The sequence below is a fragment of the Podarcis tiliguerta genome, assembly GCF_965153285.1.
Source record: "Podarcis tiliguerta genome assembly, chromosome: 1".
Lineage (NCBI taxonomy): Eukaryota > Metazoa > Chordata > Lepidosauria > Squamata > Lacertidae > Podarcis > Podarcis tiliguerta.
In genome coordinates, this window is record NC_139534.1 from 32,120,327 (window position 1) to 32,144,596 (window position 24,270).

The 24,270-nt window shown below is 40.2% G+C and overlaps 1 protein-coding gene across 15 annotated transcripts in view; it reads right to left on the bottom strand.

Annotated features, from left to right (window-relative positions):
* The window catches only part of PKP4 (plakophilin 4), an 89,564-nt gene that overhangs the window by 60,296 nt on the left and 4,998 nt on the right, over positions 1 to 24,270 (bottom strand). For all 15 annotated transcript variants that reach the window (XM_083406345.1, XM_083406343.1, XM_083406340.1 and 12 more), the window contains exon 2: positions 5,091 to 5,221. In XM_083406345.1, the coding sequence (XP_083262471.1) occupies positions 5,091 to 5,216 (126 nt within the window). In that variant the 5' untranslated portion in view covers positions 5,217 to 5,221. The remainder of the gene's footprint in view (positions 1 to 5,090; positions 5,222 to 24,270) is intronic.

A 24,270-nucleotide genomic window follows, 5' to 3' on the forward strand; every position in this document is an offset into this window, starting at 1 on the left:
ACAAGAGCTAGACTTATTGTGTGGCAAGAGAAAGGTGGATTTCATATATCTACCCTGAAGCAATTCCAGGTCTTATTTTAGAATTTTATTCTCAGGTTCAATTTGCATCTCCATTCTCCCTGCTCCACCATACTCGTTTAAAAAACAAAAAAAACAACAACAACTGTGCTTAGAATTAAAAAAAAAAAAATTGACATGAACACCTTTAAAGTTGGTTTAAATAGTTAAGGTGTGGCAGCCTTAATTATTTTGCAAATAGAAGTCCACTGTAAATAAGAATTATTAACTGCAATAAAGGGAAGTTCAAGAGGCAAGCACAAACAACACTGTAGCCTCAGTTTGAGCTGAATAAAAAGTACATAATTATATTGGAAAACATTCAGCTCTGGGCTCTCTGCCATACAGGAAGAGTGTTTAATTACCAACACTGGCATAGCAATATCAATAGAAGACTGAATATTCAAAAACTGCATGCAATTTCTTAATGCCCTTGATTCTTTCCCTTCCAAGGAAGAGACAAGGATCCCCATTTATCTTTTTTACTTACTCATGTGCCTCAAGTGCACAATCTGGGACTACTGACTACTATTTTGAAACTTGCATTATAAATGGAGAACAGTTCCACTTCCCAGTGACTCAGTTAAAATACATTTATTCAAGATGATAGTCTTTATACCAAGGACAGGTTTTAACACTAATCTTAAAAAAAACCCAAAGCATTCGATAATAGCCAGTATCTACCAGTACTTTCAATTACCTAAACTCTTTTCAAAGCAATTACACTGCTCCTGGTGAACCCAATAAGCTCCTCTCAACAGGTTAATAAGAAGCAATTGTTTTACATCTTAGGCTGCAATCCAAACCTGGGAATAAGTCATATTGAATTCAATGGGGCTTGTTTCTGAATAGACATGTGGATTATGCACACCTACGTGGGAACAGCGGGAGGAGGCCAAGGTCAGAACCATCACTGCCAGCACCTAGGATCCATCAGGTCAGGATGGTGAGGGGGACCTGCTGATGTCCTAGGCCTGATTATTATTATTGATATCATTATTATTTATTTAATTCATTGGTTGCTCTTCTCACCAAGGCAATGTAACACAACTTACATCCTGATGCGCATGGAAGGCAACCACCCTGCTCCCAGATCTTTCATCTGATCCAACAATTGAGGAGAAGAGGCTTAAGCTATGCTCTACTGCCTCCAGTCATGCTTCTGGCATGTGGCCCTGACCATTCACCCACCAATCCATTCGGTCCTTCAGGGCAAAATAGTTGCCCATCTATGTTCTATACAAATAATAAATATTACAGAGCAAGGATTTAGTGAAACCTGGGAAAACCGGACTTGCCATAACTAGACATACAAAGAAATTGTACCAAGGGAAGGGGAAGACACAAAGTGATTCCAATACATTATTGTGGGACACAGGTAAGAAAAGGTAGTGCTGATCACCATTCCTGCATTAAGCAGTGTCATAAAAGTCATGTTCAAATAAGAATAGTTGGTGTAGCATGTAGACCATTCAAAATACTAAGATGATTACTGAACTTTTCACCCTTACCACCACCAGATGTTGTAAAGTTTTACTGCAGATTAGGAATCTTGAGAGTCATATATTTAAGCCACTTCAAAGCTCTTTAGAGGAAGAGTTTGGTATAATAGTAACTAATAAATATCACAATCTTCCATGATGCCTTTTTACAATCAACTGCATGTCAATCATATGGAAGTTTTTTCTACTGCACATTCCTCAAACATTCTTATGGCCATGTCATATTTAACTAGGTCAAAAGCCTTGCAGATAATAAATACATTAACTGCATTCCTGCCTTCCAGAATGCATTAGCATGAAGGAAAACCATGTTGCTCTCTCATGATTACCCCTAATACATAACTACTGATGACTGAAAATCAATTATCAACTAATCTGTAAGCACCTAGGAGGTTCTATTATGTGTGTCACTACCTTCTTAGACAGGGAAGCCTAACTAGCAGATTTGTTTCAGAATGATAAGGAAATAAGGCTTTTTCACTCAAGTTTTCATGTGTAAGAGGAAGATATTCTAAACTTCAGGATCCTTGCATGATTGTCAAGTCCTGCTGACACCACCTCACATTGTGCTCTAGCGTCATCCTGACATGCTTTACCATCCCCATCAATATTTCCAAAAGCCCTGGCAGCTTTCCTTTGTTGTAAAGGCAGGACACAAAGTAGGCACAGCATCCTTCTGACTTCTCCAAATCAATCCTGTCAAACTATTCTAAACATCCTGTAGCTTTCTTTTTGATTTTATAAAGTATTTCTAAATCTCTCCTTGTGGTTTCTAGCACCTCATGGGAATTTCAACATGCTTTGCACTGAAACTCTAGTCTAACGCAAACTCACTCCTTTTGTGAATGGTGTGACTCTCAGCTGTAGGCAGCAGAAGTCTGTAAGGATCATGTGGCCAAGTTCTACATGACATCGTTAAAACTCACTGCAGCTTTGATATAACTAGATAATTTCTGGTATATTAACTGCAGCAATGCTGAACGGTATTTAATTTTGGGAGGAGGAGCACATGAAAACACACACACACAGAGAGAGAGCTCTGTCATAGGGTGAGGAAGCTTCTTCAGGCAAATGGCCACATTCCTGGCTCGGCAACCTTTGGGGGGCAGCATACAGCATTGTAGGCAGGGCCAGAGGAATGTACCATATTTTTCGCTCTATAGGAGGCACTTTTTCCCCTCCAAAAATTAAGGGGAAATGTGTGTGCGTCCTATGGAGTGAATGCAGGCTCCTTGGCTTCAGCGATGGCAACGCGAAGCCTCCGAAGCTCAGAGGGAGCGCTCCTTCCGCGCCCCAGAGGTTTTGTGTTGCTTTTGGTGAAGCCTGGAGAGCGAGAGGAATCGGTGCACACCGACCCCTCTCGCTCTCCAGGCTTCAGGGATAGCCGCCTGAAGCCTTCGGAGCGCAGCGCGAGTTCAGGTTCCTTTTCAGGTTCCTTTTGCTGAAGCCGGGAGAGCAAGACTCTCCTGGCTTCAGCAGAGAGAGGCATGATCAAGCAAGCAAGAGGCATGATCACACTTCAAGGAAACAGTCCAGGCACACAAAAGCATTCTCAGGGAGAGTGTGGAGCAGGACTGGAAAGGGGTGTGGCTTGGGGAGGGGCAGAGCCTGGACAGAGTCCTGAGGACCTGATACAAAGGCCTGTAGGGCCACATCCAGCCCCTGGGCCAAAGGTGCTTCACGCCTGTTCTGTGCCAAAGACTGAGAAACTAGATGGCAACAATACTCTTGTTCCGATAGCAAATCACATCACTTGAACGATGACTTCTGGCTCAAAAAGCTTTAATATCCTTTAAGGAAATGAGGCTCCCATAACCAAATTGTACTGAACAAAGCTTTGCAGATGTACCTAAAAGGTAGAAAAGTTTACTTTTCAGTGCAGAAAAGAGACTTTGATTCCTTTCTCTTATATGTAAATAAGTCTGCAGGTTCATATCCTGTCTTGGTCCTTAGGGATATCTGTTACAGGCATAGGCAAACTTGGCCCTCCAAATGTTTTTGGGACTACAACTCCCATCATCCCTGACCACAGGTCCTGTTAGCTAGGGATGATGGGAGTTGTAGTCCCAAAACATCTGGAGGGCCGAGTTTGCCTATGCCTGGTCTATTATTTTATTTCTATACCACGTTCATATCCTGGTTTTCCTCCAAGGTAGCAATATCATGGGTCTCCTGCTTCATCATATCTTCACAGCAGCCCTGTCAGATAGGCCTTTGAGCCCAACCTATATCCTAGCCCAACAATAACCACTATACTACACTGACTATGTTTGAGCTGGTTCATTGCGGAGTTGTTCATTCTCAGAAAGAGACGTTTCATTCAGAAGAATGGAGTGGAGCCTTGAGATAGTTCATATTACACCAGCAATACTAGATTTTATTGTCCCTGGACTCCACTATCCTTCTCTCCCCCCCCCCTTTTTCTTTTTTTGACTATGCATTGCCAAGTACCACTCAAGCATCTTATGAAATCATTTGTATAGGAATTTGCATTATGCAAAGTACTTTCCAATTATCTTTCATGACAACACTTCAGTTGGCCTGAGAGTCTCATCCAAGGTCATCAAGCAAACTTAAAAGCTTTACTGGGAGTCTCAACCTGACTCTCCTGTGTCAATGCCCAGCACAGTCTGCTGCTACTACTACAGTACAAAATATTTTCCAGTGAAAATTATTACAATGGGGCAGGGTGGATAAAAATCAATTATTATTTTTTAAAAATAAAAAATTCAGATTTTTAAAATTTAACTCGGATTTTTTTGAATTTAAATTGGATTTTTAAAATAAAATGCTTTCAAAGGAAAAATCTTTCTAAAGATAGTTTTCTATTTAAGTTACATTATAGTCCAAAGGCTATTCATCAGGAAATAAGGATTTAAGTTTTTAATGTGTGCTAAAACTCAGTCTAAGTTTTTTTTTTAAAAAACTGTTTAACCACATCAGTTAACAAACATGGATACATATGCTATACTGTTATTGTTTTAGTTAAATAAATTGTTTAAAATTGTTATTAGAGAAATGATTATTTTCCTCCTTCCAATAAAGTACAGCAGAAAAGTTCTCCAAATATAAACAATTAACTTATTAAATCTCCCCATCATTTCATAATTATCTGTCTATGTATTTCTAATCAAATCAGTAATTTTTGATATAACTGTAAAAACTACTCTGAAAATTTATTACTCCAAAAAGGAAACCTTTCCTCTAGTTGTAAATATTAAGATTATACCAGCAAGAACGAGTCTTTATGTAAAAAAATATGATTTAAATCAAGTCTTACTGACTAGTGATTTAAATCAAATCCACCCTGCAATGGGACAAAGCGAAATCTTGCTCAGCCTGAGGAAAAAAAGCAACCATTATATCTCGAAGTGACAGCAAGACAGCCCAGTGTGCTTAATATTTAATATCTGGGCTTGGGAAACTCAAACCCACCCATATAAGAAGCCATACACACACACACACACACACACACACACAGAGAGAGAGAGAGAGAGAGAGATTTCTTTTAAAAACAAAACAAAACAATACCTGTTCTTTTACAGAAGCTAGAATAGTGGTGGCAGTAGCCTCTGTCTCCATGCCCGGACTTGTAGAAGGTTCCTGGGTGGTCTGTTGCAGTCCTTCTTCCAAAGACGTCTGCTCAGGAGCTGGCATATTGTCTGGGGGGGGAAATCAGTTTGACATTTGATGGTTATCTGTTCAATTCACTCATTGCCGCTTCTACACTGAAGCATGACATATACAGTGGTACCTCGGGTTAAGAACTTAATTCGTTCTGGAGGTCCATTCTTAACACGAAACTGTTTTTAACCTGAAGCACCACTTTAGCTAATGGGGCCTCCTGCTGCCGTTGCGCCGCTGCTGCCTGATTTCTGTTCTCATCCTGAAGCAAAGTTCTTAACCTGAGGTACTATTTTATATATATATATATAAAATGAAACTCAGATAGAAATAGAATCTGATATTTTCATTGTGCCATTCTACCTGTCTGACATTAACCCGGAAGTATCTGCAAGGGTGGCTGAGCTGTTATCAATAGTATCTCTTAAGAATGGCACTATTTCGCAGGAAGAAATTCCAATGAAAATCCTCGTTATTACATATTCTTAAAAGGTTGTTTATTTGTATATATTTAAATTTTTATATATGGATGTTTTATGATGGTCTATATTTGTAATAAAGGGACCCGGGTGGCGCTGTGGGTAAAAGCCTCAGCACCTAGGACTTGCCGATCGAAAGGTTGGCGGTTCAAATCCCTGAGGCGGGGTGTGCTCCCATCATTCGGTCCCAGCGCCTGCCAACCTAGCAGTTTGAAAGCACCCCCGGGTGCAAGTAGATAAATAGGGACCGCTTACTAGCGGGAAGGTAAATGGTGTTCCGTGTGCTGTGCTGGCTCGCCAGATGCAGCTTCGTCACGCTGGCCACGTGACCCGGAAGTGTCTGCGGACAGTGCTGGCTCCCGGCCTCTAGAGTGAGATGAGCGCACAACCCTAGAGTCTGTCAAGACTGGCCCGTACGGGCAGGGGTACCTTTACCTTTTATATTTGTAATGCCTGATAAAGGTTTGGCGAAGAAAGGAAGCAGAAAGGGGGAACGTATGCCTTCCTTCCAAATAAGAACCACTTTTCACATTTTGCACATTTGATCACCATGTGATTACTAGCAGATATGTTTTGCAACACATTAGTCTTGTAAAGATAGTGTTAGAAACTGCAATAGGAATGCTAGGAGCCATGTGGCTCCTGTGACCTAGGTTGTGGGCGCCAAAACAAAATGTCAAGGCACTTTTTAGTTTTTTTGCTGCTGCCCCGCTACCAGACCAGCAGCAATACACACACACATTCTTTTTGCTACTGGGTGAATCAAGCAGTCTGCAGGGTAACACAACTGCAGCAAGGCAGGTGGAGACACTGGGTGCCAAGGGTGGCACCTCACCTGGACATCTCCATCCAGTCGCAAAAGGCCGGCTGCCAAGTCACAAAATGTGACCGGCGACCGACGAATTTCAAACACTGTTCACAAATGCAACTACAGTGGTACCTCGGGTTAAGTACTTAATTCGTTCCGGAGGTCTGTACTTAACCTGAAACTGTTCTTAACCTGAAGCACCACTTTAGCTAATGGGGCCTCCTGCTGCCGCCGCGCTGCTGGACCACGATTTCTGTTCTCATCCTGAAGCAAAGTTCTTAACCTGAAGCACTATTTCTGGGTTAGCAGAGTCTGTAACCTGAAGCGTATGTAACCTGAGGTACCACTGTAATCAATACATCTAAACCATATGCACCTCTTTTACATGTCTATAGTACAAAAAGAAATCACAACACACTATTTACAAAAAATAAAACACCCCAAAAACCCCTTCAGTGCCCATAAGAGTTTATTTCCACAGACTACCAGGCGAGTGGTGACTTGTAAGCCTGTAAGAACATCTGGATTACTTCTAAATACCATCTTTTACCATATGCCCCAAGCTATGTATTTTCCAAGCTCCCAATCTTCATCTGTTTAGTATACCTTTTTATGGAAGGCATTCAACAAGTCAATTAACCTTTGCTACCTTTCTTCATACTTTCCCCAGTAAGGTCACGCAGCTTGCGCAAAGTAGTGACACGACCAGCATAAGGCACACAATGTATGTTTGAATCATTTCTGCTATATAAACCTATTAGTTTAAATGTAGTTCTTAATGATCCGTAAATTTTGTTTGCCTTTTGACGAGTATAAAGCACTGAACGAATATTTTCAGGAACCAAAGTATTCTAAGAATGCCTTGAATAGCAGCAGCTAACTTTAAGAACCAAATGCAGGAAGGGCTAACTAAATTCTGCACTTCTCAACAATAAATTTCACTTGCCATTTTAAGGACTACATGTGTGAATCTTCTGATGCTAAGCTTGTCAGAAGCTTTGGCGCTTTCCTGTTCAGACCCTTTGCAGAAAACTGATTCAGTACTTTTGAAATCATCATTCCCTGTTTGGGACACAACACAGATTTTCCACACTTGGAATACCAAAATTAAAACCACAGGACTAGCCAAAAACATGCATATCCATGAAAAAGTGTTCCCTTCCATAACCGGAATAACTTTATGCATCCTTGAGCTGACACCTCCCAGCCATTCTGAAAATCCGGAGATCCAACAGATGCGCTAATCCCAGAGTGGTTTTAACACATTATTTTTATGTCTAAATGAAACCAGTGAGAGGAGATAGTGCTATATTTTATTTAAGTGGTTAGCCACAAAAAAAACATGCTAAGTGCCCTCTACTCTACTACTTTGAATGCAGTGTGTTGCTTTTCCCCTACTTTAATTTTGCTGAGCCAGAGGAGCTGTTGAAAATTATGTTCAACTTCAAGCAAGGCAGAAAATGGGACTGCCCTCTAGAAGCCCAAATCTGGGGAAAGGATGCTATTTTCTGCCTCTTCAAGCGGGTGGACCTATACAATACCCATCTGGTGGTGCGAAGCTCCCAAACCCAAGTCAGAAGACCACTTCCTTTGTCTATGGATTAATTATTTGAGAGCACTAACCAGATTTAACAATAACGAACAGCATCTCAACAGCTCTTTGGGCTGCACAGCAGTATCTGGGAAAGCTATTGCTTCTAGTAGTCTCCTCTAGTCTAGTACATCCACAGGCACAGTACTAATGAGAGGAAGCTAGCTATGTCCCTGAAAAAATAAACCTGGAAAGAAGAACCTTTGCTGAGTCCTTCTTTCCAAACAAGGTGGTGGTGTTATTGTTGTCCCAACCACAGCAAGTACTAACTTGATTTGATGTCGATCAAGACTTTCAAGCAAGACATGAACAACCTTCTTCTTCGTCACAAGCATCTTGGTAACAATCTTTCACCAGACAGCTACAACAAGCTGAGACACAACAAGATGACCATGATATCATCCCATTCGGTAAAGATTCTTTAGAAAGCATTGCTTTGGACTCACATTTTCAGATACCCATTTGAAAACTGTCTTAATTCGGCTTACTGCTTAATTTGAAATGCTATCCTTTGTCTATGCACTTTAAGTCATTAAAAAAATGGATATTCAGAAAGGAAAGAGCCTCATAATGCCTTATACAGAAGTAGGGTACGGGAGACTAATCCCCCTACGCAGAATAACTGCAATTGATTTCTACTTTCATAGGCCACGTGAGCGCTAAATGTTGCAGCAGAATACAAATCTGTGACTCAATAGGCTTGACTAAGGGAAGCATGTGCTTTATTTTTCAGTTTTTAATTTTTGTGTTCATCCATTCATATCCTCAATGAGGAAATGCAAATAGTTTATCTGGACTGCATTTCAGTCCTGTCTTCTGCTGCTGGAGAACCTACTCCACATGCAAACCTTCCTCTGAATTTGGAAGGGATCTACTTCTGTCATGCAGATCAGATGGCAGATGTTTAAAGAGATTCCATTGATGTCATAAATGTGATTGCTTTTTCAAATGTCCCCCCTCTAAGATATTTATCTCAAAATCTTAATTTGTCTTGCTGCTTCTGCGATTTTAAAGTGTTCTCACTTGCACTTTAAGCATGGCCGGTGAGCCAAGTGGTTGCGTGGAGGAGTTCTGGGAAGCACAGTTCAATGAGGCTTACTCCCTAATAAGTGTGAATAAGACTGCAGCGTAAAGCTAGCAGCTGGAAAATGTGCTAGATGTTGTGAGCTGTGTTTTGTTTAAAGCATCAGTCAGCAAAGCATGAGACTGTTAACCTCAGGGTTGTGGGTTCAAGTCCCACGAAGGGCAAAAGCATGTGTAGGCAAACTAAGGCCTGGGGGCTGGATCCAGCCCAATCGCCTCCTAAATCCGGCCCACGGACGGTCCAGGAATCAGCGTGTTTTTACATTAGTAGAATGTGTCCTTTTATTTAAAATGCATCTCTGGGTTATTTGTGGGGCATAGGAATTCGTTCATTTTTTTTCTCTTCAAAAAATAGTCCGGCCGCTCACAAGGTCTGAGGGACAGTGGACCGGCTCCCCGTTGAAAAAGTTTGCTGACCCCTGGGCAAAAGGCTCCTGCATCACTGGGGGTTGGACCAAACGACCCCTGTGGTCCCTTCCAACTCAACATTTCTGTCATTCTGTTATAAATTCAATAAATAATAATAATATTCTATCAGAGCTTAAAACTGTTCACAGAAGATCACTGTTTTAAACAGAACCATTTTTATTTTAAAGAGCAACATACATGAAGTGCATTAGGGTAATTATACTCCCTTGTACAAAATATAACAAAGTGGCTGAATTACTATTACGTAAGTTTCTCTCTACTGGCAAGCTCTAGAGAGCATGTCTTCAAGTTAAGATGTAGGCCAAAATGTACAGCCTACATGAAATGTCTTTCTGTCCCTGTAGCATTACTAATTTTTTACAAGTGCCCCAATGGACTAATCGAAAAGGTGACTTTCAGCTTATCACATTCACATTCTGCAATGCATGAATAGTTAGAGAAGAAAAAAAAAGAGCACTTTCTGGCAAGGGGTGGTGTAAGGCCCTGCATGCCCTAAGGCTTACTGAGGCTTGTTTTAGTAAGAAAATTTCACCTTCATTTGTTCCGTATAACATTGGTAGTTGAGTTGACATGTGATAATTATAGCCTGCTTGTTCTGATTATTGTACTTTCTCTAATTCATTGCTGAAGTGATTTATAGTGCCAGTAAATTATAAAAATAAATAAATGTATCTATTGCAATGTTGTTTTAAAAAACAAAAATAGTGCATCGCTACAAACCATAAATTACCGTACACAAGTGCAAAAGCTCTGGATCAGGATGTTCATGATTCATATTAAAAATGACAATTTTTTTTTTAAAGGAAGTGATTTTAGATAACAAGCTCTGCCCAAATACTAAACTGAAGGAACAGCCTTTTGCAGCTGGAATGCACATAGAATATTTTTGACTCATGCTCAGGTGGATGCGATTTACCGCTTACTACTGCATGCTCTAAATAGAAGCTAAGTAACAGATAAAATTATGCAGTGACAAACATCCATTCATCTGTGGCTCTAAGTAAATGTCGCTGTTCCACTGTATAATACAGCTTGATGGCTTATGGATTTTGGTCTGAAGAGTAAACGAGTGGCAAGAAAGCACATGACAGGGTAGGAGAACAAGTACGCAAGAAGGGATTAAAACACACTTTTAAAAGAGCATACCTTAAGCAATTATTAGCATACTGAGTAACTACATTAACTAAAGCTGAGAAAGAACATCTCTGCTCCTCCTAAGGCACACACATCTGTAGCAGGAACCACATGAACATGCTAGGAAAAAGACACATAGCAACTTAAATCCGGCTCCTGTGGCAGTTTCCTGGGATAAAATCCTAAAAAAAAGCTCAATCCTAAAAAAAGGTTAAAAACTTTGGTCAGCCCTCACGGCCCTTCACTTCATCAAATCTGACCCTCTTTGAAAAATGTTTGGACACCACTGTGCTAGATCATGGGTAGGCAAACTAAGGCCCGGAGGCTGGATCCGGCCCAAAGGCCTTCTAAATTCAGCCCGCGGACGGTCTGGGAGTCAGCGTGTTTTTACATGAGTAGAATGTGTCCTTTTATTTAAAACGCATCTCTGGTTATTTGTGGGGCATAGGAATTCGTTCATTCCCCCCCCAAAAAAATATAGTCCGGCCCCCCACAAGGTCTGAGGTACAGTGGACTGGCCCCCTGCTGAAAAAGTCCGCTGACCCCTTTCCTAGATGAACGACTGGAAAAAAAAATAGGTGCTGATGACCCATTTTACATGAGCGGTGAAAGTAATGAAGTTACGATGAAGAATATCAGGATTGTGCTTTGTAGGATCAAATACTGTGCTATAAGGTACAATATTTCTTTTTATGAAGTCATATTTCCAATAATAATAATAATAATAATAATAATAATAATACCCCTACCCACTCTGGGTGGCTTCCAACAAATATAAAAGCATAATAAAACATCAAACATCTAAAACATCCCTATATAAGGCTGCCTTCAGATGTCTTCTAAAAGTTGTACAGCTATTTATCTTTTTGACATGTGATGGGAAGGCACTCCACAGGCTGGGCGCCACTACCGAGAAGGCCCTCTGTCTTTCTTGAATTGCTTTATCTCATATAGAAGCCTAACTGAGCATCCCTGTCCTGATAATCCAAAATCCACATGCTTTCTCACCAGATATATACAGCTTCAATTGATTACCGAACTCTTCAGCTTCCCTTTCAAACCCTGTCACTTCTGTCCAATGCTGCCTCTTCCTACGCCACCACCTCCATCTTGAAATTAGGCCAACTTGGTTTCCACTGTGATGTACACTCTGAGAAACTTGGGGAAATAACATGAAAATTTATTCATGCCTTCCTATGCCCCCAAGCTTCCAGCAATGGGTACTTAAGGTTTGAGAAAGGAAGGGAGGGAAGAGAAAAAGGAAAGAAAGCTGGATAGCAAGTTCTATGGTAATATTCCCATTGGAAATCAGAAAGAGGAGAGAGTCTTGAGGATAGTATGATGAAACTATTTCTGTACTTTCATGTAATAAGAGAATGTAGGTTGGGCATTTCTACTGCCTTAGTCACAATAAGACTAGACTATACAGCTGCTTTCATATGATCAGCGATTTCCTGTCTTCTTGTGTAGGTGGTAGCAATTTTATCAGTGTAGGCACAAAAGACTGTTCATAAATTATAGAAGTTACTATCTCCCTTCCTTTCACGTCTTTCCCTCTGAGCTCTAATGTACTTTTTTAAAAGCTACAGCTTTCCCCACCCCTTTATAATATTAAAGTATTGTTTAAAATATTAGATCTCTTGTTCTCATAAGAACTGTATTTCCTGGAACATTTGTTCCACTTGCTCTATGTGAATTGCAAATAATGGCATGCTCAGGGAGAGGAAAATGTACTTCAGGAAATGTACAGAACACAGTGAGTGTGTGTTTTTGTGTGTAAAAACTATCCTTTTCCACTTAGCTTTTTAGCTAGGCACTGGCAGGCACTACTAGCACCCTCTTCAAAAAGTCTAGCGCAAAGGCAAAAAAGAGTTGTCTCCCCACAACCCTTTTCTAGGTGTAAGGCCTGCATAGCGGTAGCACAAAGTTCTCTGCACATGCTACAGGACTTGGTAGAAGGGTCAGCCACAAACAAAAGCTGACTAGCAAACCAATTTAAAACCTGCACACTTTATGCACATGCATTTTTCAATTGATCTATAGCCTATGACTCTAGCTGGCCTCAATAGGATTATATGATACCACCATGACCCAGTTTTTAATTACGTTATGTCAAACACAGTTTTGTTTGAGAATTTGAAATTATTATTCATTTACTGACTGCAGTGTACAGTGGTACCTCGGGTTAAGTACTTAATTCGTTCCAGAGGTCTGTACTTAACCTGAAACTGTACTTAACCTGAAGCACCACTTTAGCTAATGGGGCCTCCTGCTGCTGCCACGCCGCCGGAGCACGATTTCTGTTCTCATCCTGAAGCAAAGTTCTTAACCTGAAGCACAATTTCTGGGTTAGCGGAGTCTGTAACCTGAAGTGTATGTAACCTGAAACGTATGTAACCCGAGGTACCACGGTATATGGTTATAAGCTTCTGATGGGAAAGCTATTAATTATGTTGTGTGTCCCGAGTTCCCATGTTGAGGAGGTGGAAAGAAAGCCTGTTCTGGAAGAGGCCGTACTCCCCTGGAAACAGCAGATCATCAGCCTGGATTCAATACTGTCGATAGAGGCACAGGTGGCTACAAGTACCTTTTCACAGTTCTGGCTGGTTCATCATTGAAGGCCCCCTTTGGACAGAACCAATGCACTCCATGCTGATCCATTGTATGTGCTTTATGTGGAGCTGCCCTTGAAGAGGACTCAGAAACTTCAACTGGTCTAAAATGCAGTGACCAGATTACTGGCTGGAGATCCATTTAGACCTTATATAACCCTTGTGTTAGAACAGCTGCAGTGCTTGCCGGTTTGTTTCTGGGCCCAATTCAAGGTGCTCGTGTTAGTGTTCAACACCCTAAACAACTTAAGCCCCAAATACCCAAAAGACTGTCTCCTTCCCTACAGATCTTCAACATGGGTACCAAGATCAGCAGAGGGAGACCTCTTGGGTGTTCCACTCCATTCAGAGTTTTCAGTGGGGACACCCTCCCCACAGAGGTGTATCTGGCGGCTTCACTATGCAGTTTTCAGCAAAAGTAAACTAGCAGGTAATGAATTGAATTAATAATAATACTTTCTCCACTGAGTGAATGGCTTATGAGAACTTGGGGCATGTGATCAGACTCACAAACACAATAAAGAGTCAGAGAAGGAAGACAGGTAGACAATTGTGAAAAATGGAGCACTTAAAAAAAAATACTGAAATAATGTACATGACACACTACCTTATTGTTGGGAGTAATAAGGAGAAAATGTTTTATCATTTTTGTCGTGATCTGTTGTAGTCTTATCACTAATACCTGCCTGAGCAAAATAATATGCAATATATAAAACAAATTCTGGTGATAATTACATAAAGATTTGTTTTTCTCTCTTTACTGTTATGATTAGAATTATTACAATAAGAACAATCAGACAAGTAAGGAGTCTGCACTTTTATATTAATGGAAAAAACACAAAACCTTGCATGAGATCTTAAAACTGCAGACTAGAGTTGAAATCTAATACTGTTATTTATTATAATACCCGAGTGGTGTTATTTATCATACTTTCCAAGTGTTAGTAGGTACTCAAGAATAACTCAAAATAACTTCTATCTTAAACTACTGAAGCAAAACATGCAAGATGTTTGGATTTAATTTAGTATCAGATTCATTTTTACAGCCAAGGAAAATTAAGTTGTCCATTAGAATTCTTTTGTACAACACAAGATATTCACAACCTAATGTTTGCTTTTGGGCAGGGGAGGGGGGGTAGCAAGGTTTGACATATTGTGCTTCATTGAACATTGATTATGATCTGTTTTAGAAATAGGACATCCTTGTTCCTCTGAAGATTTGGCCCCTTATAGCTCACTTGCTGTGTAAGTTAACAAACATTAGCATCAAATCTAAGAGGAAAGGAATATATGTCCTTAAATACCATCCTTTCCTTTCTTCCTGAATTCTCTCTGATGAAGTGGTGGCTGCAGCCCAATTCAACAGGTTCATTCCCACCACACAAGATTTAGGAATAAATATGGTTTAACAATGCAAATTTTCTTTCTTTGATAGTTTGGCACAGAACTAAATAATAAATAGTCCTTTTTAATCTTATTTTTTCTGATTAATACACTTACTATGCATAGTATAAAGATGCTTTGAAAATTTTTACTCAGTGAACCCTCGTAAGAATGAGGGGACACAACCAGATTTTTGTTTAATAGCGGTTGGCAGTAGTCAGTTTTGTCTACTGCAGTCATGGCCAAACTCGGCCCTCCAGATGTTTTGGGACTACAACTCCTATCATCCCTAGCTAGCAGGACCAGTGGTCAGGGATGATGGGAATTGTAGTCCCAAAAACAGCTGGGGGGCCAAGTTTGGCCATGCCTAGTCTACTGAGTTTGGGAAACACTAGAACTTCAACCTCTACAGAAGTTAGTAATTAGTCTTCCATTATATTCTTGGGTGAGCTTGTCTATGCTCATAGAACTAGTATTGATTTGCAGAAACCGAGGACACACTTCTTGTGGTTAAAAATGACTACTTATATAGACTAGCTTTCTACAAAAAAAGAGAACAAAACTTGTTTAAAAAAAGTGGTCTCCACGTACGGCAAGGGTCATCAACCACTTTGGACCAGTAGGCACATTTTTAATTTTGAGAGTGTTGTGTGCACCACTCTTATGGCTGCCATAAGAGGCATGACATAACACAAAATTAGAGAAGGGTTCTGTCATGGTGAAGCTTTCCCCATAACTGCATTTCCATAACAGAAAAGGCTTCTGCAATTCTGTTGAATTTTTGTCTGCCATACAGCCAGCAACCCTTTTATTCCCAATACAACTCTATGGTGACATCTTGTACTCACTAACAACAACAACAATAATAATAGTAATAGTAGTAGTAATAATAACAATTTTATTATTTATATCCTGCCCATCTGGCTGGGTTTCCCCAGCCACTTGGGAGTAAGCCCCATTAAACACAGGGACTTACTTCTGAGTAGACAAATATACTATTGTACTGCAAGTTAACTAGACACTGCATTCCTAATGACTGCCTGATCTTTAGCTCCTGAACATCAGGAGACATGCCTCTTTGCAAAGTTTTGATATTTGCCCTTTGTGGGGAATTCTTTAACATCTGCCCACAATTATTTTCTGTGAATTCTAGTAACTGCCTGATCTCAGACGAGCCTACCACAGAAGAAAAGTGCTAAGGAAAAGGAAGGACAAACTACAGAAATTCCATAGATTTGCAAATATGATTCAGGTAGGAAAAGGAGGACAAAATAGCAGATATCAGAACCCTGAGGATTCCTCTCACCTGGTGTCCAAAAAACTCCCTCCACTCATCAATCACAGCTCTGGCTTCATTCATTGACTAAAAACACTGGTAGAAGGCTCCAAAAGAAATTGCTTAGAAGGGTACCTGCACATTTTGTTATGTACCCTTCCTTCTAGGATGGTGAGAGGCTTAAAATAAGGTACCAGTGAAGGCCTTTGTGGGCCACAGGTTGGCAACTCCTGATTTATGGAACTGAAGCACACATTATTCAAGATTTGCAATTTATTTATTGAAGTTAATCAATGTTGGTAAATAATATGGAAAAGTACATTTTAGAAGCTATCATGTAAAAATACTGAAAAGGCAATCCATTTTAATACGCTCTTTTAGCCACACCTTCAATGGTAGTATAGTTTTGTTACAGCTCAGTGTGGAAATTCTGCTAATAAAATCCAGTCATCCAGTCTGGCACGTTTCATATCATGGTAACAATGCAAAAGATAATTTACACAACACACTAAATCACAGGAGTGGAATGCTCTGATTTGAAATAGCTATTCAAACTCTTAACACAATAAAATTAAAGGCTCAAATACAGGACATAATCTAGACTGATAAATGACTATTGGCTTATATTGGCAACTCATACTCTCTGAACTGGCAAATAGATGGGCTCTATTGGATCTGTAACATCTATATTGGTGGCAACTAGGTAGCCAAAATGAAGCATTTCACAAGGTTTTTTTAATCACCTTTGAAATGTTTCATTCTATCTGTGGCACTCTTACCCTCACAGATATTGGTATCCTCTCTCCACAATCAGCTAAAACTTGCCTTTTTAATTGCAATACAAGACTGCTAATTAGTACAAGTCTAGCTAATACCTGGTGCTAGAAAAATACATGTGATATCTCAGGGTACTTTTGTGATACAGATAAATACTGAGTACTTACAGTTTTAACCGAATCTATATTTTTGTTGTTGGGCGGCTTTCCACATAAGAAAAAAGGTAACTAAGCAACCAGTCTCTCTCTAAATACAGCAGCAGAACTGCAAAATCCGTTACTAAGCATCACATCTATACAGGTTAAGTACAAACAAAATCTCCGTATGAAACAGAGCCCACATAAGAATTCTAATCCAAAGAATCTTAATTATCTAAAAAGATGAACATATGTAATAAAGAAAACAAAAAGTCTAACAAAAGCAGTTATAGGGAACATGACTGCTAGGAAGACTTATTGTAGAGAGCTTATACTTAGTTCCTATCTTCAATAATGCTCTGAAGTGGCATTATTAGTTTTATAAGATACATTTACAGACAGAACCTACTTGGGCTGCAATTCCATGAACACTACATAGCAAGTCCCATTCAACTTGGTGAGACTGACTGCTGAGCAAGCACACACAAGATTGCACTATTAGATTCAATGGAACTTAAAACGCTCTGTCTTTTTCTGAAAACGTGTAAGAGGACTCATACCAATCAACCATAAAAGTGTGTCCTTTCCCACATAAGCACCTACCTCCAATGCTCTCTTAATGGGTTTTCTTACTTGCACTGAGAATTGTAATACAACTTCGATATATTTACCTAGAAATGTAACGGGATTTACAAGCCACTAGGCTTAGAATGAGAGACTTAAACTTTAAGTCAAAGTGAGTCTTCTAACATAGAGCACTCAAAGTTTGAGAGCCAGGACTATACTAGCGCAAGTGTGGTGTACGGTTACTCTCTCTCATTCCTAGGAATCTCAGCTTTCATCAAACCTGTTCCGAGTGCTCTTCTAGGCCTTGTTGATTCTGAAGAAGTGTTCAAAATTAGCCAGGAACTGGGTACATTTTGCAGCTGGCTATTGGCCACTTGCGACCATGTAAAGATGCCAGGGTGCCAGGATGGCGTCTGATATCTTCACCAACTGGAGGTACATGCCTGAGGATCATTAGATCTGGACTGTTTTCACACACTGATACCACATCCTGTAGAATTATATCAGTTATATTTTATCTGCACAATCAGAATGAATTTCAGGAACCCCCCCTTTTTTTTTGGTGTAGGGGCAGTGAACAACATTACAGTCAACTGTTGTAGCTTGTCTTCACTTACCCTACCGCACTGCCCTGCTCACAATTGTGAATATTCTCAGGTTATGAATGGTCCGTTCACCATTAAGAAAAAGAAGCAGGAATAGGCCGCTGTATTTGTGAGCTTTCCCTGGATCAAGAGACTTTACTTCTTTAAGTTCCCAACATTCTTAACCTAGCTCAAGGTTGTCATCTGAACTAGCCAGAGGTTTAACCAATAATCAATCACAGTCATTCCATCATTCGAAAAATAAGACTTTAGACCCATCTTGCCCAAAAATGGCAATTACGCATTCTGTTTTGTCAACTGCAACCTTGGTTTAAGGAGCCATTTGGCCCCTAGCTTATATATCTGACTTTCTAACACCGTTCTGAAGTCATATTTAGAAAGTCTGCAATATGCTGTCTTCAAAAGACTCAAAGCATACATGGAGTCTAGAAAGTGTTTCCTAGCACTTTAAGTCTTTCATATTATCAGTATTATCCTGAGGTTGTCAACTTGCACAGCCATCAAAGTTATATGCATATTAAAAACTGAAGAAAAGCTAGGAGCCAATGCCAATCAGGCCACTTCTTGGTTATAGCATTTAGAGCATTTTCTTATGTGAGGCTCAGTTTGGGAAGGCAGTTGAGCTAGGAACTGGCAGCAAAGATTCAGTGTTTATGTCAAGCACAAGGTTTAAATGTTAGTTAATGCATGAGCATAGAGGTGGAGGCAGAAGGTCAACTGCTTTAGTCACAGCTTTTTTCACTTGACATCTGGACAAATACTACCAGCCTCTCAAAGAACTGCTGCCTTTTTTGAACAAAGAAAGCAGCAATTGATTAATTATTGCAGAGAACATATATAAAAATGCAAAGTGTTCTAGACTGTTAGGAATAAGTACTGTAGCACTGTCATTCTTTTGGAGAGTTCAATAAACAAGAAAATCCTCGGTGACCTCAAACAGATGTCTTTTGAGAAATACAGCTTGTGCAGATGTAAGACGTGAGTTTTACCTACAGTTAAGACATTGTAAGCAAGTTTCTCTCCTACATGGCACAAGCCTTCTGCAGGTTCTAAGTTCTAACTAATTTCTAGGTTGATATTAACACCAATGTCAACGAAAGCTAAGCATGGCAACAGTAGTTAACACTACTTTGGATTTTATCTTAACCATGGCTAAAAACCAGGGTTGGGTTAAGAGGGAACCCAAGTTAGTGTTAACTACTTGTGTCATGCTTAACCATGGTTAAAATGGCATAGGAAATTCACATCAGAAAGGAGATTGGTAATTGTGGAAGTATATGGTCTTGTGCCCTATGCCCAGTAATTTAACCATGGTTAAGAGATTAGAGATGCTAGTCTGGCAAAGGCCCATGGTGAATTTCTTGACTGACCCAGAGTATGCCATTGGCAACACTTATGGCTGGCAAATTTTATTTCTCCTTCCCTTCTACTATTGGACTGTTCTGTCAACCAGACCAGAGTGTCCTGCCCAACAAAGACGGTGTGATCTTAGGATGTTACCACTGATGCAGAACCATTTTTCACTTAAGTCAAATTTGGCTGAATTAGATAAAAATAGATTCTTCAACTTGTAGTCAGCTTAACCAAATTTGGCTACAGGTAGAATTCTATATTTTGATCTGCAAACAACTTCTTACTAAATCAATGAACCTAGGAAAATGTATTTGCTCCAAGAACAACAAACAGAACTCTAACCTGAAAAAAACCCAAAGCTTTTCCTAAAACTGGATTGACAAAATACAGTGGTACCTCAGGTTAAGTACTTAATTAGTTCCGGAGGTCTGTTCTTAACCTGAAACTGTTCTTAACCTGAAGCACCACTTTAGCTAATGGGGCCTCCTGCTGCTGCCGTGAAACCGGAGCACGATTTCTGTTCTCATCCTGAAGCAAAGTTCTTAACCCGAGGTACTATTTCTGGATTAGCGGAGTCTGTAACCTGAAGCGTATGTAACCCGAGGTACCACGGTACATTCTTCTTTAATTTCAGAAAAGTCATTCCACAGAGATGCTCATAAAAGTTCATTACACATTCATAACCTGTACCAGGAATGCAAGGCTGAAGTCACACTCTTATTTACTTGAAACCTAATTGGATTGTTATGGCTAAATTTTGTAAGATACAGGAAATCAGTGATGGGACTGAATGGCAATTTTACTTTGTAACTGTGGGAGTTTCTGGTTCTGATCAAAGCAGCAGCACTAAGGAGGTTTCTAAACCCTTCTGCTCATAGGGTTTCTCCTACCCTGAAACTGCTAACACTGTGCAGGGGAAAACAGAGCAAGGTTAAATACTCATCCCTCAGTACCATTGCTCTCATCACCAAAATCAGATCCATGCACCCCAGCCTGCTGTAAAAAAGGAAATTACAATGTCCAGTGATCTAGATCTCTTGGTTCCTGTGTAGTTTGGGCCACATGTAGTATTCAAAGTTGTCAAAGCTTTTCTCAGGAAATCACTTAAATTTTAGAGGGAAAGTTACTTGATATTTTTAGAAGATACTATGCAGCTAATCCATACAAGTATTATTTCATTACTATATGTGCGCGTGCATGCGCATAGACATTTACTTTAAGCTTTGGATTAACCCCTACACAACCCCTATGTATTCAGAGGAGAGGAGAACAAAAGAAGTTCTACTGATGGCTACAAAACATTCCTAGCAGCAGAATGCAAATTCTAATTTTCAGCTGGGACTGGAAGGAAGATCATTTCAGTGGCAATGGGACCAGTTGCTGAAAAGGGGGTACTGAACTTGGCATTGTCACTTATTCTGAGCCCCTTCCCCCTTATTTCAATGAAGCTTGTGTGTTAGATTTACCAAAAAAGTTTTCCAACAAACTTTCTCATATTGAAACTATATGTAAACACAATTTCAGTCTACATTTTACAAGGGTTACTATATCGAATCTGCCCTTATTAGTCAAACATGAAAAAGCCTTCTATGCAACTCTAAACTTTGGTATCTTATTTCAGTGGTGCATACACACAATTTGTCCAATAAAAAGGAAAATTTGAGATAGTACAGCAACCACATGAGTGCATATATGAATGTCACGAATGCTTTGCTATGTAATCAGAGTAATATACCTGATCTAGAATTTATGATCCTTCAGTCTTTGCAATGTAAACATTCTGCACAGGACAGCAGACATAGGGATGGCTCTTACATTACTTTAGTGATATGCTTGTTCCTGCAAGATAGCTCCCATGCTGCACCAATAAATTAGGTAATGCTGAAATTGTACAGAGCCTTGGGAGGAGTGGCATTGATGTGGTGAGAAGTCGTCCCCTTCACCCCTCCCAATGATCTTATTATTACATGCATTATTGAAGCTGTGTGAAAATTTACTACATGAAAGTGGCAAACACTCCCCCAGGATGGCATAAGAACCAGCTTCAAGTGTAACCAGAGGAAGAAGTTAAAATTTGGACTATGAAATTGCCAAAATGTCTGCCGGTTATTTGCTGGCTAGAGTAACTGTTTCTATTGTTAAGAGTTTTCCAACTCAACAGCTAAAACACTGTCAAAAATAGAAGTCAGATGCCACAATCCGATACCTTCTTATTTGTGAGTAAGTCCCATTTAACACAATGGGACTTATTAAGGAGGTGGGCATATTACTGCATTGTCAGTTACAGACAATGTACATATACAGTGGTACCTCGGTTGTCAAACGTTTCGGAAGTCGAACGGTCTTCTGGAATGGATTAAATCTGACAACTGAGGTACCACTGTATACAGAAGGAACTACTCAGTTCCTTCTGTATATTCTCATATTTGCCTGGTATTCCACCTTGTTTGGTATTCCACCTTGCTGTAAACAATCCAAGAGACTAGAAACCTGTGGCCAAGTAATTGGCTGGTCAGTTCAAGCCAATATCTGGAATAACAAACATATTCTTGACCTATTTTTCACTTAGGGCTGCCATGCCACAATGGTACAGTAACAAATGACCATTTCTTGGTCAGGATCTAGACCAATCTTCCCCAAGCTAGTAAGCTAAACCATCTGGAGGGTACAGCTGCCATCATCACGAGGCGTTAGGGCCAATGTTCAGGGATGATGGGAGCTGAAGTTCAGTAACTTCAGGGGGCCCCACAAGTTCCTTACCCTGTGTTAGGTGGCTAAAGCTTTCCATTGTAACAAAGTGGTATGTATGTGTTATACATAGTCCTCAAAAGACGTAATTATTTTTAAAAGACATTAGGAATTTAACACTGTCAACATAGCTGCCTTAGAACATCCCTCTGGTACAGAAGTACACAATTCATATTACCTTCAGGGCAAAGCTATATTTCCCCTGCTAAGAGGACTGTATCACTGCATTAACCACTGAAAAGCATAGGCTATTATTCCAACGTGTATGCTTCTTAAAACTATTTTCCCTTACACCCTAATTTTCTCTGTGTCTCACAGCCTGCTTTCTCCTTTCTTTACACAGCTGCACATCTCTCTGAAGATCTAAGAACTCACCCTCCTTTCCATGCTCTCTCTCACCACCAGTTCTGTGTCCCCACTCTTAGCAACCAGGTTTTTTTACTGTTGTCTACCTAGAGCAACCTTTCTCAACCTTGGGTCCCCAGATGTTTTGGGCCTACAACTTCCATCATTCCTAGCTAGCAGGGCCAATGGTCAGCGATGATTGGAGTTGTAGTTCAACAACATCTGGGGACCCACGGTTGAGAAAGGCTGACCTAGAGGGTTCCCTAAAGCCCCACTTCTCAGCAACCTACTTTTTCCATAGCAATCTTCCTGTATTACCTCAGGTACCTGTGCACCTTCATTTCTGTCGTCCCCATCCTCTGCTGGCTACTGCATTTGCTGACAGACAAACCAAGCACGTGCCAAGGGCCTCAAATGACTGAAAGCAGTACTCCTTGTGCAGAATTTTGGCTGAGGCAATCCCTGAATAGAAAATGCTATTAATAATTGATTATTATTAATCATAAATATTATTAATGCAGTTCAGGAGGAGAAGCTCTTGTCAGTGGCTGGCTTTTTAACTGCTTCTGAAGAAAACTGCCCTGCCAAGAACCAAAATTTAAAAATTAATCTATGCATAGTTTTGGTCCATTACACGCCACACACCAGCATGTAAGGAGGACACACTAACGGGGGGGTGTCTCAGTTTGTAAAGTAACACAAGCTATCACAAACCAAAGTCCAGGGCTTACTTAAAGATCTCTGCATACCCCCCCCCCATTTTTCTGGTGCCTCTGCATCCCCACTTCTCATGCTAATATCTCCTTTTCCCTCTGTATCCATTTCCCCATTCCATAGATTTATCTGAATTTACCAACTCTCACTTATTTCTTCCTTCTTTCACCACCCTATAAGTCTATCAATATCCAATTTTATCCCCTTTCCCTCTCTGCACCAGTGCATATTTTTCTGTACCCTTATATGTTACTGGTTTCCTCCCATTTCTTTATCCTCTATTTTTGTTCCATTTCTGTCTCCCTCTGCCCCATCCATCCTTATTCCTCACCAAATTCAGTGGAAACAGCCCACTCCTTGGCTCTTAGCTCCCAGGAATGGAATGTGCATTATACTGTGGCTGCCTGCACCGGGCTAGAAACACTGGCATGAATCTATTCTGTGCCTCTGAAGCCAGAGAAATAATCCAGATCTTCTCCCATCCCCACTTCCACCTTTCATGGTTTTTGGGCAGGCCTTAGATGGTTCCACAAATATGCTGGAAAGGGCCATAAACATTTATTTATTACTAATAATTGTTTGAAGTTGTTAGCCACATCACAACTGTTCTTGGGAAGCTATTACAACCTGTTGCCAAGTTTCCAAACTGGAGGTGTAGATCATATCCCTCAGAGTCTTGAAGGAACAGCTGTCACTGCATGTACCTCCAGAAAGGCCACTCTTGAGCAGCAAGTCTACAAATGTATTATGTAGGGCAAATCTAGCTATTGACAAGATTTGCCTTATTTTTCCTGAGAGGCTGAAAATGAGGTCAAGATTCTGCAGAGATGGGTAAGAATCCCTATCCTTGCATTAGACCACCTAGTAAAAATGCATTGGGTCAACTGGTCTGCATATGAAAATGTACCCTTTAAAAAAAAAATGGCACATATATATTTCAGTATATATAATCTTAAAAAATCAATACAGCAATCCTGCAATTTACAGGGGTTACGTTCCAGCAATTGCACCTAAAGCTAAAGCACATTGAGTTCAATGGCAGGTAG